Source organism: Hermetia illucens, chromosome 3 (assembly GCF_905115235.1).
Source record: "Hermetia illucens chromosome 3, iHerIll2.2.curated.20191125, whole genome shotgun sequence".
NCBI classification, from domain to species: domain Eukaryota; kingdom Metazoa; phylum Arthropoda; class Insecta; order Diptera; family Stratiomyidae; genus Hermetia; species Hermetia illucens.
In genome coordinates, this window is record NC_051851.1 from 27479887 (window position 1) to 27494950 (window position 15064).

At 38.8% G+C, this 15064-nt stretch overlaps 1 protein-coding gene and 1 long non-coding RNA gene across 2 annotated transcripts in view; one reads left to right on the forward strand and one right to left on the reverse strand.

The window, feature by feature from the left end:
* LOC119650622 (nucleoplasmin-like protein) overlaps positions 1-11014 on the forward strand; it is a 31005-nt gene extending 19991 nt beyond the window's left edge. Inside the window, exon 3 of the mRNA XM_038053512.1 lies at positions 10323-11014. Within this exon, the coding sequence (XP_037909440.1) occupies positions 10323-10625 (303 nt within the window). The 3' untranslated portion in view covers positions 10626-11014. The remainder of the gene's footprint in view (positions 1-10322) is intronic.
* LOC119650623 lies at positions 3748-5024 on the reverse strand. Its single transcript, XR_005249342.1, has 2 exons — positions 4876-5024; positions 3748-4761 (listed from the first exon to the last, which is right to left on the reverse strand). It is a non-coding gene; the product is annotated as an uncharacterized LOC119650623 (long non-coding RNA).
* Positions 11015-15064: the final 4050 nt, after the last annotated feature.

Genomic DNA, 15064 nt, shown 5'->3' on the forward strand with positions numbered 1-15064 from the left:
AGAATATTTATGGAGGATGAAGGGGGCGATACCCTTCTTGAAAGCCGATAAAAGCTTGTGACAGTCACTCCTCAAAAGGGAGTTTTTTATATCATCTTGGTCTAATTTAAAGTAGTTTCTTCAAAGCCGACAAAAACTTGTGGCGGTAAACTCCTTTTACAAAAATTATGGCCCCTCAAAAGGGGTTTTTTATATCATGGTCTAGTTTGAAGGGAGGAAAAGATGGGGGGGGGGGGGGGGGGTTATATAGAAGAAAGTTAGGGAACTACGTCGGTCAGCTCCCTTAGAAGCCATGTGGCCTCAAAGTGGGGCTATTTTCATGTCAAAACATTAGAGTTGAACCCTATCCCCACAGCGGTAGAGGAAGATTTGAAGCGGGAAGTTAGGTTTTTTCTCAATTCCCATTGAAAAATCGAGGCAATTACCCCCATAAAAAGTGATGGCACCTCAAATAATGGGTATTTTAATATCATAGTGTTAAGGTTGGGTTTGCCAACTCCACCTCCGAAAATGGAGAGGATAAAGAGGAGGATATGTATGAAGAAGCAGAAGTCACGCTTTTCTATTCCTGCTAGAAACCTATAACAGTCGATACTTCTTACGAAGTTATGGCTATCCGAAAAGGGGATATTTTGGTAATCAGGTTAATCAATCATTCCCCCGAAAAGCTAAAGGATGTCTCCCCCCGTAAGATATAGGATATAGGACTTGTTAGCACTGGTGAAGGGAACAAGCGGTTCTCGAAATATCGGTATTTGCAAGAATAAATATCTACACCAACGAAAAAGAAACAAATTTTTTATTATCTCACTCATTGAAACATTTTACCAAAAAATTGGCTAGAATTGACTTCATTTCTCGCCGCGAATTCGATTTTTTCCAGCTTCGGAACGCTGGGAAAGCACCATTTCAAAGCTTATTAATTGGTTTCCATATCAAACTCTTAAACCCATGTCTCGTCACTAGTTATAATGCATACTATGAGTGCAAGATCGAAATTAATCGAAAAAATCGGTTCGGCGACGTTTAACCGATTGAATTCAGGTCTATCGGAATTATTGGAGCGGAAATGTATTTCATGCCCAAACAATCGTGTAAACTATTACGAATTGATTCTTGAAAGAAAGGCCTCTCAACTGTTAGCTCTCTCAAATTTAAATGGCAATTTTTAGGCACTATTTCCTTCTGTTTATCGATCATCATCATCATCAACGGCGCAACAACCGGTATCCGGTCTAGGCCTGCCTTAATAAGGAACTCCAGGCATCCCGGTTTTGCGCCGATGTCCACCAATTCGATATCCCTAAAAGCTGTCTGGCGTCCTGACCCACGCCATCGCTCCATCTTAGGCAGGTTCTGCCTCGTCTTCTTTTTCTACCATAGATATTGCCCTTATAGACTTTCCGGGCGGGATCATCCTCATCCATACAGATTAAGTGACCTGCCCACCGTAACATATTGAGCCGGATTTTATCCACAACCGGACGGTCATGGTATCGCTCATAGATTTCGTCATTGTGTAGGCTACGGAATCGTCCATCCTCATGTAGGGGGCCAAAAATTCTTCGGAGGATTCTTCTCTCGAACGCGGCCAAGAGTTCGCAATTTTTCTGTTTATCGATGTTAATAATAATCGTTGACGCAACAATCCAGATTCGATCAGGGCCTTGAAGTGTGAGCACTTTATTGAGATTTGAACCGCGACAGCCCAGCGCTCTTGAGCCAACTTATCGATGTTAGCTTCAGTTAAAGATGTTGATGGCCAACCAGAGCAAGGGAAATTTTGCACCATTTCCCGACGCTTTTTGAACATTGTACTATTCATATGCCCGTGACAGGATCAGTTCACGTTGAGTCTTCCGTAATATTTTCAATTATTCGGTACACGAATGAACTGACGAAACCAAGCACGATAAACAAACAATGAGAGATCGGGTCCGTATAGAGAAGATCTATGCCCACTTAAAGATAATTTTGGCAGTTCCGTTTAGCGGGCTTTTTAAATTATCAATTCCTGTTTTGAAAAATGGTGTTTCTCGTTCACTCCTTCTGAAGAGCATAGTGCAGCTACGGCCTTCTTCGTACCGCTTTTCCTCCATTTGATCTTCAATGAGGGTGCGTCTGACTCTTACTATGGAAACGGTTGGCCTACGCCGCGAGCCAACACAAAGGCGATCACAAACATAGGTGACCTAACAAGACATCAGATTGCCGCTCAACCAACTCGACCACCACGCTCTTAAGTTCTCTCGAATTGTTGTTCTAGATTGTGACCTGGGGTATACGTGCAGGAAATTAAGGCATCTTCTCTGTCTTTAGGTAATTTTCTGGCATTGTAATTGAGGGCAATTTGGCCGGAGAATAATTATGTTAATCCATCACAACGTTTCTGTCGCCATGGCAAGGAATTCGTCTTCAAGAAGGCAACAGAAAAAGAGCATCCTTCACAATAACTTGTTGTCATCAGTAGGCAATATTTTCCTGCATATTATGAAATTGTCAGTGCATAGTAAATATGTACTGATGCTTCTCATTCAATGTTCATTTGAATTCATTGTCATTGAAAAAACCTTTCTGGATTCAGTTACGCAAAATGATCTACGTGAGGTAGTTATTTTAAACATGCAGAATTGATCAGATCGGTATTGTCATTCAACTCCATATCTTCCGCATATAACTGAGTATGATGCCAGTGTCATACGTAGTTGTTCCGATCACCAGTTTCACAAGTGGTTTTCAAGTCAATGATTTGTTTCCATTGAAATAAGCAGGAAAAAAGTAAATCTCTCTGTGTGATTACAAGGGAGAATATCGGACGAAGCTAATAGAATACACCCCTCAATGCCACTCATAGTTCAGAACGGATGTGGCAGATGGTATAAATCAACCCTTCAATCCAATAAAACTGTCCCTTCCCTTCCCTTGGAAATAAAGCTTTCCAAGTCAAAAATCAAAATCGGCGCAAAACCGGGATGTCTGGAGTTCCTTATTAAGGCGGGCCTAGACCGGATACCGATTGTTGCGCCATTAATGATGATGAAGTCAAAAATCATGACAGATTGGTTCCTAAACAGAAGCCAAAAAAATAACACTCTTATAACACTTGAATTATAGGAGTGAACTGTTGGGTTGGAGATAAAGGACTGCGTAACTGCGGACTGCGGATTAAAGTCGAAGGCTTTTCGAGTCCTTCTCCCTTATTGAATGACAATCTATATCTGCCAATTTCCCTCATATATTGTCTCGTGTCCTCCAAAAAATCTTCGAAAATCACTAAATTAGATATGTTTATCATGATTGGCTATCTGATTATATAGACAACAGTAATACATTTTCCAAAATGATATGACGCAAATCGGTCGAAGGAAAAACTATTGTCTAAGTCTAAGCGAAGGCATTAGTAAAGTCCATCGTCGAAAACCAATAGCAATGAAGCATAGATATAATATTCTGTTAGCAACTATCTAATCTTGTATAGAATATTGATTTCATCCCGAGACACTTTAATCCCTACGTTATAATGATGAATCTTGATTTTAGAGGTACTGAAGTAATTCATTTTCCTTCGGTAATATTTAAAAAATGGGAACCATTTTTGCTCCTTTAATTATTTGGAGTGGTTGTAATTTTGCGTTTAGCTTGCAATGATTTATCAAATTATATTAAAATAAAATATTCTAATAAGTCATTAAAATTTTAAGAGAAGAACTTATTCTAATATTAACAGCATACCCCCTTAAATTTGAACAGCTTTTATTCAAAACTAATTTACATAATTTTGCAAATAACTGCTATTAAGAACATTTTCACGTTTTTTAGAAATCATCGGAAAATTTCAACTGACAATTTTAGTTTTGTTCGTCTCTAAATCACAAGCGCTTTTTCTATTTTTAGCGTTTCATAAGTTCGTTACTACTCATGACGAAAATGTGGGAAGTATAACTCTGCAAAGTTGCTATTGCTAATGAAGAGTTTAGTTTTCCATGCTACGTTAATTCCGTCTTAGTCTGTGTCATTTTACACTGTATTGTCTTGAACTTGAGCTTGAGACGTATTTATGTAAATTTCAATCGATGACTGGTTGTGATTCAAGTCCGAATATATAGTTAGACCTTGACAATAGGAGTTCATTGCATCGTAAGATGGTTACAAATAGATAATACTATAAGGCCAACTACGAATTTATTCTACTCTAATTGTATCATTTGATTTTTCGGTGAAAACTTTCACAGGAAAAAATAAATTTCAAAAATATCTTTTTTCTTGGACAGAACAAAGATTATCGTACAATACTTTGTTCCTAATTGATAATTTGAAATATTGGTTCCATGTGACTAAATCCTATAATCTGGAGGGATTTGTAGGTGACATTTCTCCTCTCAATTGTTGTAAATTATTATGATTATCGTTCCGACCACATGACTAAAAATGCTTTACTCATGAGTGATCGGCAGTCTTCAAAAACAAGCTTGAAATGAGATTTAGCAAAAGTGAAAGATAACAGATTTAAAATTCTCTTACTGATTTTGATAAGCAATCTTAATTCCTAATAATAGAAAAAATCTGATATACAATCTTAGATCAATTATCATATATAAACCGAAGCTTGTTTTAATGACTTTCGAATTAGTACAAAAGCAATTGATTTTACACTAATTATTGAATAAAGCAATATTAATCCTTTGCATCAAGTAAATACTCCATAACACAGTATACCTATTGAATGTCCATCAAAAAATATCTGCAAGCAATCAATATTCGCTGGAATCAATGAGAAAAAGAGATATAATTTATTATTGATACGACAATCAAGCTTCCACTACTACAATAATTATTTGTTTGTTATCTGTACAAGTGATACCTATTATTACTGACCGGCGTATGTTGAGTGTCTGTTGGAATTACTAGATAACTTCAATATAAACATTGACTAAATGAATTAACGCCGGCGATCCATACGAGTTGCTGGTACAATCAAATTAATTGATAATTGATAAGACGTCATCATTATTCCCCTTGACCATGATTGTGTATAGGCGTTTATATCTCATAGGGATGTTAATAAATGTTGGTAATAAGTACTGTAAATAGGTGTATCTGTGAAGCGTGAAAACGAGTCAATGAATTCGAATTTAATTTATAAAATCGAATTCTTCATATATGATATCAGAAGTTGGAAAGTACATTAGCTTTATCCATTCGTATCATGACGGTTGTGGAAGTTGAAAAACCTATTTCAGTATTATAAACCGTAAAATTGTGGTGTGCAAAATTTGCAATTTTTATTGCGAATATTGCGCACCGCTTCTGAAATAGTTAATATTTCCTGAGTATATTAATAAAGAAAAATTAAGCTAAGAAATCAGAAAATTTATTTGCTTGCTCAACATTTCAATTATTCTGATTTTTATGACCGATAAGGAGAGAGGGGGTGGAGATTTCGTAAAAGAATCGGGTTGGCTTTTTAAAAAAAGCTCTCCACTATCCATAATACGTAAATAAAAAGTCTTTATCAAACTTGAAATCAAGCTATTTTCATCAAGCACAATGAATTGCGCTTTTTGTTTTTTCCTTATCAATTATCTCGGAAATTTTGTAAACGAACGAATTTGTGATTTATTCAAACTTTATGAATTAATAGGTGACATTTTTGTGCTTATTATTCACAAATTTCGGATTGGGGATTTTTATTTTTTATTACATATTGCATTTGATAAACAAAATAATTTATTGTCAATTAAACGGGTGGAGCGATACTCCATCCTTATAAAACTTAAGTGGTCTCGTACCAAAAAGCTCAGAGTAATTTTCATTGGCACTTTTCGGTCTAATTTTTCTCTTGTAACGAATTTTCAGGACAAGGGAATTTGTTATTACGCTGGTCAGCAATGATTTCAGAATCGTATACCGCATTACAAAAGAACTAACAGCTGGTCGCAAACCTTTCAATGGTTCATTCCCGAACTTTAACGGTCAACTTCTCATTCACGATAATGAGATGTTGAAAAGGCGAAAGGAGCACTTCTGCACGGTTCTCAACCGTATCACACCTGACGAAGTTCCGTCCGTCATGGATGAAATGCTAGTCACCCGTACCATACGAATGCGAACTATTCCTCTAAATATAAAATAAATAATTTCCGCAATCAATGCACTCAAACGCAGTAAAGCCAGCAGTGCACGGAGTTAAGACCTCCGCTTCATCGATTTCGAGGAGACTTTCCATGAACTATGAAATTTTTCCTCAAACACAATTGCGTTGTTGTTTGCTCTCTCATCGAGCCATTGCCATTCCAAATGGTGGATACATTACGAAATCGTTGCTAATTTTAACATTTGTTGGGAAGTGCGGAGGTCGAAAGTCTTTAACGGATTCATTCTCAGAAACTACTTAACTCAAAAATCGGAAAAAAATCAAGAGGCTTTCACTATATGGTGGCTAGCCTCCAAAATACCTTCCATACCGATATTTGTTCAAATAAAGTTAATAATAGTATATTATTGTAATTTTTAGTAGTTGGCTGCAAAACCCCCCTTAAGTTCATTCTAGCTGCATGAAATTTTGCAACAATGTAGGGTTTAACATAGAGCATGATCCTACCATTTGGTGGAAATTGCACTATTACTAACAAAGTTAAAATAGGTCAAAGTTGTCGCTTCAGTGCAAATTCATGACTATGAATGTCAATATCACCCGAAAGCGGGTACTCTCACATAATATATGCATATATTACGCGCTACGTACGTATGCGCCAAATGCACACTCAAATGTCTTTATAAAAGAAATACACAAAACCCTTCATCCTGAAGTGTCCAGCTTCCGGTTTCCCGATATGTTTTTCTTTGTACTAAGCTCCACTTGTCTGCAACAGGTGAACGGGGCTCACAACTCTGATACAATTTTGAACGAGGAATTTAGTCGGTTCACAAGCCACAGTTACCTATGAACATGTTGATCAGAAGGTTGAAGTGGTAGTGGAAAGGTCATACACTGAGGAAGAATGACAATTCCATTGTTGGCAATCCCACGGCAGTGGAATGAATTCACTAATCTAAAATGGCGGACGAATGGGTGGACCAAGCAATACATGGCTCAGTACAGTGGAAAAATGATGCAAACGTATCGGTAAGTCCTGAGGGAAACTGAAAAGCATTTCAACAAACCATAAACGATGACCCAAAGGAAGGAGGAAAGGAACCTATAATTCATGGGCCAAGGGGAAAGCATACTTTGATTCATTCTAATAAATCGAAATATAAAACCTTAAAGTAAACTTCTGTTTTATATTATATATTATGATATATATGTTTGAGGCCTCAAGCTAAACGAACCGAACTGAATATTCTAAGTGCACACCTGTTTTCCCGTGTATGTCGGGACACTTTCCTCCAGTGTCGTTTTTGAGTGCATTTTTCTATTCTTCTATAAGAATGACGTTTTGTAATTTACGGAGTATTGGCTACCTCATTCGGTCATTGCATTTTATATCCAATTGCTGGATTATTTTATGCTTTCTATGATTACATTTAGCAAAACCGCTACTTTGCTTCTGCAATTTTTGTCAATGATAACGGACTACGGATTATTCAGTTAGCAGTACTTTCACCCGAATTGACCACGGGCTGATTGAACGCCGCCAAGTCTCAGCCCTGACGAATGTCAGAACATATAGGGAGGCCAATATAGACCCTGATCACTATCTCGTTGGCACAATGCTCCGGGCATTATCTGTCCCATACATAAAAAGGGGGATATCACACAGTGCAGCAATTAGAGATATAAGATATTCGCCGCTATCTTGCCGGATAGTCCCATGCATTCAAAATATTATTAGTCCATAAAAAAACGCTTCACTCCAGGCAAATCAGCAATAGATCAGATTTTTTCTCTGCGGCAAGCGATGGGAAAACTTGAAATATGGTCGTCAGTTGCATCATCTTTTCATCGACTTCAGGGTAGCCTATGATAGCGTAGCCAGGGTTAAACTATACGGCCATGAGAGAATTTGGTATCCCAGCGAAACTAATGAGACTGACTACGCTGAATCTGATCAATGTGCGAGGTCAGATAAAAGCAGCAGAATCACTCTCGAGACCATTCAACATCCAATTCATCATTCAACGGTCTAAGGCAAGGGGAGGCCCTATCATCCGTAAAGTTTAACCTGGCCCTGGAGGTTGTTGCGCTGTTGATAATATTAAATTTCAGTTTTTTTTTTTTTAAGCTTTGGAAAGTGGAAAGGTCCAAGAGCTACGGCTCGTTATGGTTTTCCTTTCTTATTTTCTTCTGGATTCCTTCTGGACTAGCTGTTCATAAATAGTTCGCAACACCTTCATAATGATAGGACGTCTATGGGGTGCATCACTCAATGCTTGCTTCTCCTGACATTGTCCGATAAGCGCTGCGTGCTCGGTGTGCACTTAACCAAGCCATTCCTAGCTCCCCACGATTTAATTTGTTTCCCAACACAGTTGACCAAACTGCCTTTGCATAGAGTAGAATCACTTCAGTTGCTGTACATGCTGTATAGTTTGTAACTGTAGTTTCCACTGTTGTCTTCTCTTCCTTTTCTGGTCAGAAAAGCAATTGAAATTTTTCAACCAGGAGTGTATCTCCCATGTCACCTCGTTTACGCAAATCACGATCTCTCTGTTGCAAGTTATATTTTCTGTCCATCGTCTCCGCAATATAACTTTCTCTCCAAAAGAAATTTGACAATTCGCACAATGTACTTTGTAGTCTTTTTATGCTAGGGCCTCAATGGTTTTCTTCCATTTTGCAGAGTTGAATGCATTCATTATATTTAGGATAGCTATCGCCCAGCATTTGTCTTCTATCGCCACTTTGGACAGGCTTGTCTACATATTGACTGCATTGAAATTCGACCTCGCCTTGCGCAACCGTAATTGCTTGTCCTTTTCCGCAAAAGAAATAGGTTCAAAAAGTTTGCTAATGGTGTTGATCAGACGTCGGTCTATATGATGGCTCTCTTATTTCGGAATGATGACCAGCTTTTACAGCTTCCATTTTTCGAGGAAATCTCCTTCTTTAAGGCATGTCATAAAAGCTGAGGCAAAGTGATGTACTCACTGCTACTTTCAAAGCGATATTCGGGATTCCAGCTGGTCCCGGGGTCTATTTTTTATTGAATTTATAAAGCTAAATAAAATTAAAACTTGCTCATCTACCACTACAATACAATATATTCTGCAACAAGTAGTCAGTGGGGAGCGTTTGCCTTTTATTGATGCCATCATCGACCTGTCTGGGCCATCCCATCGATCAGAATCTGGTTCGATACATCCCATGAAATGTTCGGTTTTGCTCTTCGGGATAGCCGCTTGCAGTTTTTTCATCGCGTTTTTGTATTACACATGGCATTACTCAAATCCGTGTCAGTTTCTTCTATATTGCAGGTGTAGAGGGAGCTAGCGTTCTAGTTTTAAATAGTTTCTACTGACATTCCGCATTTTCTGAATTTCAATACGCTACAGTGACGCAAACCATATCGCATATATGCCTATTTATCTGCCACGCAAACTATGCTCAGAAAAATTTAGAGAGCATATGTAGATTATGGAATCCCACGCATACAGTCCAAGGCATGATTGGGGGTGGCTTGGTACCATACCAGCGATGTAATCATGTCGGACATCAAAGCAAAGATTTTTACGAAACAAGCCTCAGATTTGGCATCCGTTGCAAATAGAGGAGTGAAGAGTCGAAAAGCACCAATTTGGAGTGAAACAGGATGCATTCTCAGAAACTACCCAAGAGAAAAGTTTGGAAAGAGTCATAAAAATATTAATCGCTTGTGCGGCAATCCAATAGATATCTTCCTTAGCATTGCGCTCGCCCGTGATTATTTTTCCCTGATTTGACTCAGATTTTCATTCACAGCTGAGTCGACTAGTGAACAACACCCAGTAATGATATAAATCCCGCTGCGACCAGTGAGATTTAAGCCGCGACCTTCCCCACAATAGCCTAGCGCTCTAATAATAGAGCTATCCGGAAACAGAATCATAATAGTGTCTCCATATATAACTAAGTCTCATATATAATACATCTCATGACGATTTCCTGTCAAATAAAGGCCTCTCGAAAGTTCATCGGAAAATGTCTGTAATCGATACGGCAACCTAGCAAAAAAAGGGAAATCGGGTCCACCCGGGAATTTACCTTGCTTGGACATCACGCGTTTTATGCATGAATAAAAACTCCTTGTAGCCATCCACCAATTACTCTGAAGTCCACTTACTTTTTCGTAAATTCCTCATTCAAGCAGAAATTCTAAATATCTACTTTTTTCTTTTTCTAGGTACAAACCGTCAAGGATTCCCTAAGAATTCCATTAGCTGTACTGAAGGCCGGCGAAACACGTGCTGTCAATCCAGACGTTGAATTTTACGATACTTCTGTAAGTTTCAAACTGATCCAAGGCAATGGACCAGTCTACATTCACGGACAAAATCTAAAAGATGAAGTTGAAGTAGTTGATATGGAAGAAGACACAGACGAAGAAGACGAAGGCGAGGAGGAAGAGGATGAGGGACAGCCAAAAAAGAAGCTCAAATTGGAAAATAACACAGACGGCAAAGGAGCCAAAAACAAGAAAAAATAGACACATAAAATTTAATCATTCAATTTTTTTAGTTCCTCCAATTAATTTTTTGTGTTTTTTTCTTTTATTTTCCCTCAAACTTAATTAAGTTTTTACTTAAGATAAAAAGCGCTGAAGATTTTTGAAAAGTGGAATCGTATAAGAATAAAAGAGAAAAACAATCACTCGACAAGAATTTTGACTGTGAAGTTTCTTTTAAGACAAGTCTTCGATACATTGGACACATTTTCTTCAAAACCGCTTATTGATTTTCCTGAATTTCTTTCACTTCCTTTCTATTAACAAGAAAACATATAAACAGTATATGCAATGACTTAACGTATGATGTTCGTTGTAAAAGGTCATAACCGAAGAATGCAGTCGTGAATAAAGATAAATTTTTAAACTTATTTTTACGATTTCGTGAATGATATAGTAGTGATGACGTCGCTCCTGTAGGTAAACGACCGACCGGCTCTTCGTAAGTAGCGACAGTGATTTTCGAAAGAAGTATTCGTAAATTTCATCAGAATAAGGCAGCTCCCGATTAGCATGCTAGTAGCACACGCTACTTTTATTTCCATTAAATTTCCGTTAAGGACATACTATGTACATAAAAAATATGATATTCAAAAAAAAAACAATAAAAAGGTTTTCTATTTTTAAATATTATTATTTTTAAAAATGGAGAGTAGACAGAAGCTGAAAATGTTATATCAGAAGCAGGGTCAGAGCTATCCGAGGTATCGTCTAGGATAAGTTCTTACGGAAAAAGGAAGCAGCTCGATAATTCCAATAATACAAATATAAACCAGCAGCAAATCATAAGATTTACGCTTTGTACAGTTTCTTGAAGTGTTTACACTTGTAGAATAGCAGTTTCCGATATTCTGAATTATTCTTTTGCCCGGTCCCATAATTTATCATTACACCTAGGATTCTCTCTACCCATTTTAGATACGAAATAGAAAACCTCTAAACATATGTCCATGCAGCTAGTTCGTTTGAACGTAGGAGGCAATAATCGATAGTTTTGCTTACAACATATATTGGAACTGGCAAATGTGGGTATTCCTCACAATGAAAACACAAGAAGAAGGTCAACTATAAATGGCTAACTCGGGGAAATCAAAGAAAGCTAGTATCACGAGGATTGGATGTAGTCTCCAAGAAAATACCTTGATCAAAAGTTCCGAGATTTTGTTTAGATCGTTTAGAAAAGCAAGAATATTCATCAAAACCGATGTCTCCTTTAAAGTGCCAGTGCATCATTCGAACCTCGAAACATTTTGGCATCCTCAATTTTTCCATTCCCCGTTCTCATCCGCGAACACGTATTTTCCGTTTTTCACTCTATTGAATAGAAGACGAAATCAAGCAAATTGGGTGGTTGCGACGTAGTATTCGTTACGTGTTTGGTAAAAATTTGAAGCAAAGATAGGAATATTATTCTGTGAGTACGAATGATCGACGGGGGAGCGTGGGACTTATAGCGTGAAATGGGGCAGCAGTGTAAAGCGCTATTTGGAGGAAAACAAAGAAACAAACGGAAATAATCCACACGATTCGCGGTTACTACAAACTTCTGGTTCCTATATTATCATCATCATCAACAGCGATATCCGGTCCATGCTTTATTGAGGAACTCAAAAGAAATCAGTTTTCGCGCCGACGTCCACCGATTCAATATCTCTAGTAGCCTAGCAGCTTGACCCATATCATCGCCTGGCCTGTTACATCTCGGTTTTCTTTACCCAAAGCATTTTAATTAGCATAATTTTGAAGCATTCAATTATTCGAAGCTACTCCATACCCTTCCATAATCCACCGATTGCAATATTATTGAGAACCAGCTGGATTATGTGAAAGATAGGCTTCGCGAAGGACCCATTTCAAGTAAAAAATATTTGATAAAAAGGGAAGACGAACGGAATAAAATTCCAGCCGAATATGCAAAACGTTTGGTCGATTCCATGCCAGTAGAGGCTGTATATAATGCTGATAGCCTCAATACTGAATGTAACTTGTCGTTTTTTTATGTGTGAAACAAAACCTTATTAGAATCGAGTCGATATCTGTGTGTCACTCCTGATTTATTCGGAAACGGCTACACTGATTGTCACGAAAGTTGGTTAGAGCGTGTGGACAAAATATATGGTGGCAACGTCAGCATCGAAAACCAACCAACCAACAACATCAAACCGTACTGGTCAAACGAGAAGAATAAAAATAGAATACAACTTTGAGACCGTTGACAATTTCTCCTTTCTAGGGTCGAAAATCACAACCGATAACAGCTACGATGATGAAATCCCCGCACGGTTGTTATCAGCCAACAGAGCCTATTTCAGCTTACAAAACTGTTTCGCTCGAAACGTCTCACCATAGTGTCAAAGCTCTTACACTACAAGACAATGATCTTGGCAGTCCTCATGTATTCCTCGGAAACTTGGGTTCTTAGTAAGAAAAATTGCGAACTCTTGGCCGCGTTCAAGAGAAAAATCCTGCTAAGAATTTTTGGCCCCCTATATGAGGATGGACGATTCCGTAGCCTACATAACGACGAAATCTATGAGCGATACCATGACCGTCAGGTTGTGGATAAAATCCAGCTGAATAGGTTACGGTGAGCGGGGCACTTACTCCATATGGATGAGGATGATCCCACCCGCAAAGTCTATAAGGGCAATATCTATGATAGAAAAAGAAGACGAGGCAGACCCTGCCTGAGATGGAACGATGGCGTAGGTCAGGACGTCAGGCAGCTTTTAGGGATATCGAATTGGTGAACCTCGGCGCAAAACCGGGATGTCTGGAGTTCCTTATTAAGGCAGGTTTAGACCGGATACCGGCTGTTGCGCCGTTGATAATGATGATGATTGCTTCAGGCCTCTTTCCATCTTTCTCAAGTACCACGTCTAGCCTAAAATAGATAGACCAGTAGCTACCTCCAAACAATTACTGCGACGAGTCTTATTAATTTTGAAGGGCAATTACCTGAATCTGTGTTTAATAACCGTGTCCCGTCTTCTCTCCAAACTTCTAGACTTTCCCAAGAGTCCAAGGCTGTCGTTCGGTTTATATGACGCAAGAGCTCAATATTTCCCCATTGACCGGTATGGGCTTCTTCGACTATGTGCGCTGCCACTATGATCTCATGCACGACTTTTGTTTCCGAACACTGCTTACTGCTTCCTTAATGTGTTCATTAAATCTAGTTGTTATAGATCCCGCTTTTTTCCTCCGCTGCCAAAGGATCTTCCGGGAGGAGAAAAAAAACACAGAAAAGGGCACAGTTGGTCCCCGAAATACGTATTTTTTGGCTGACTAAGAAACCTACTCTAAGTATATTGTTTACTGGATAGCCGTTATATGGTGTAGTAGCTGTTCTCCATGAAGCCGGTCCCTATCCAACGCATCTTTTGTAACGCTATTACATCAGCCTTATACTGCGACAGGGTATCGGCTAGCTGCTCAGCAGTTTCATCTCTGTACAGGGAGCACACATTCCATGAGAAAATGCGCAAATCGTTCGACCGTTTTCGTTGCTGAGTTCGTCGCTCCAAAATCCATTCAGTCCGAGGCTTTTTTTGTGGCTTCGTAACAAGTTGTCGCCTTTATCCTTCTCCGTCTGCAGCTTTCCATTGGGATAGAACTCCCAGCGATCACCACGTGCAGGTGGAGATAGGGTTTGATAGTAGAACTATTGGTGTTGGTTCAGCAGGCATTTCCCAGGTTTTATGCTTCATCGTGGGTACCAATCCACGTTTCGCCCTTGGACCTATACTACCCTTTGAGCATGAATGATATGATATTGCTGTTGAGAAATTAGGGGATCCAAAAGCCTGTGCTAGAAGGAAATAGAAATGAAAACACCAAATTCTGCTTTGTGAGATGCGCAAAATAGTATTAGCACTATCAGTAAATTAAACAAGTCGGAAGCTCGGCGCTTCAGGTAAAGGGTTTTGCGTTCATCTTATGTGGACAACTCTCCATGCACGATTTTCCATTCGTACATAGCTAATAGGACCCATACACTATCAAACAAATTACGCAACGCAAGCTGTTGGGCAATAATTTGCTAACGTATGGGCGCGTTTGATGCGTTGCGCAAATATTTGACGGATTCAAACATGTTTGAAATCTCTTGCGCAACGCGATATGTTGTGTAAATGCATATTATGCTTCCTTGCGTAATATTTTGCAGCCGACTGCGGAAATATAATTTTTGTAAAGATAGAATTTCAACCTTATCCTCGGCGGGGGTTGAAAGCTTATGGACGAGGAAAGGGAACTCAATGCGCCCATCGCCCTTACAATGTTATGGCCATTCAAAGTGGTTGCTTTTTTATCAGCATAACCAAGTTGAATTTCCAAGCTTATCCCGCGAGAAGGACAGAATGGGGAGAAAGGTACTCTCTTTGAAATTCCCTCCGTCTAATGGGGGGTATTTTGATATC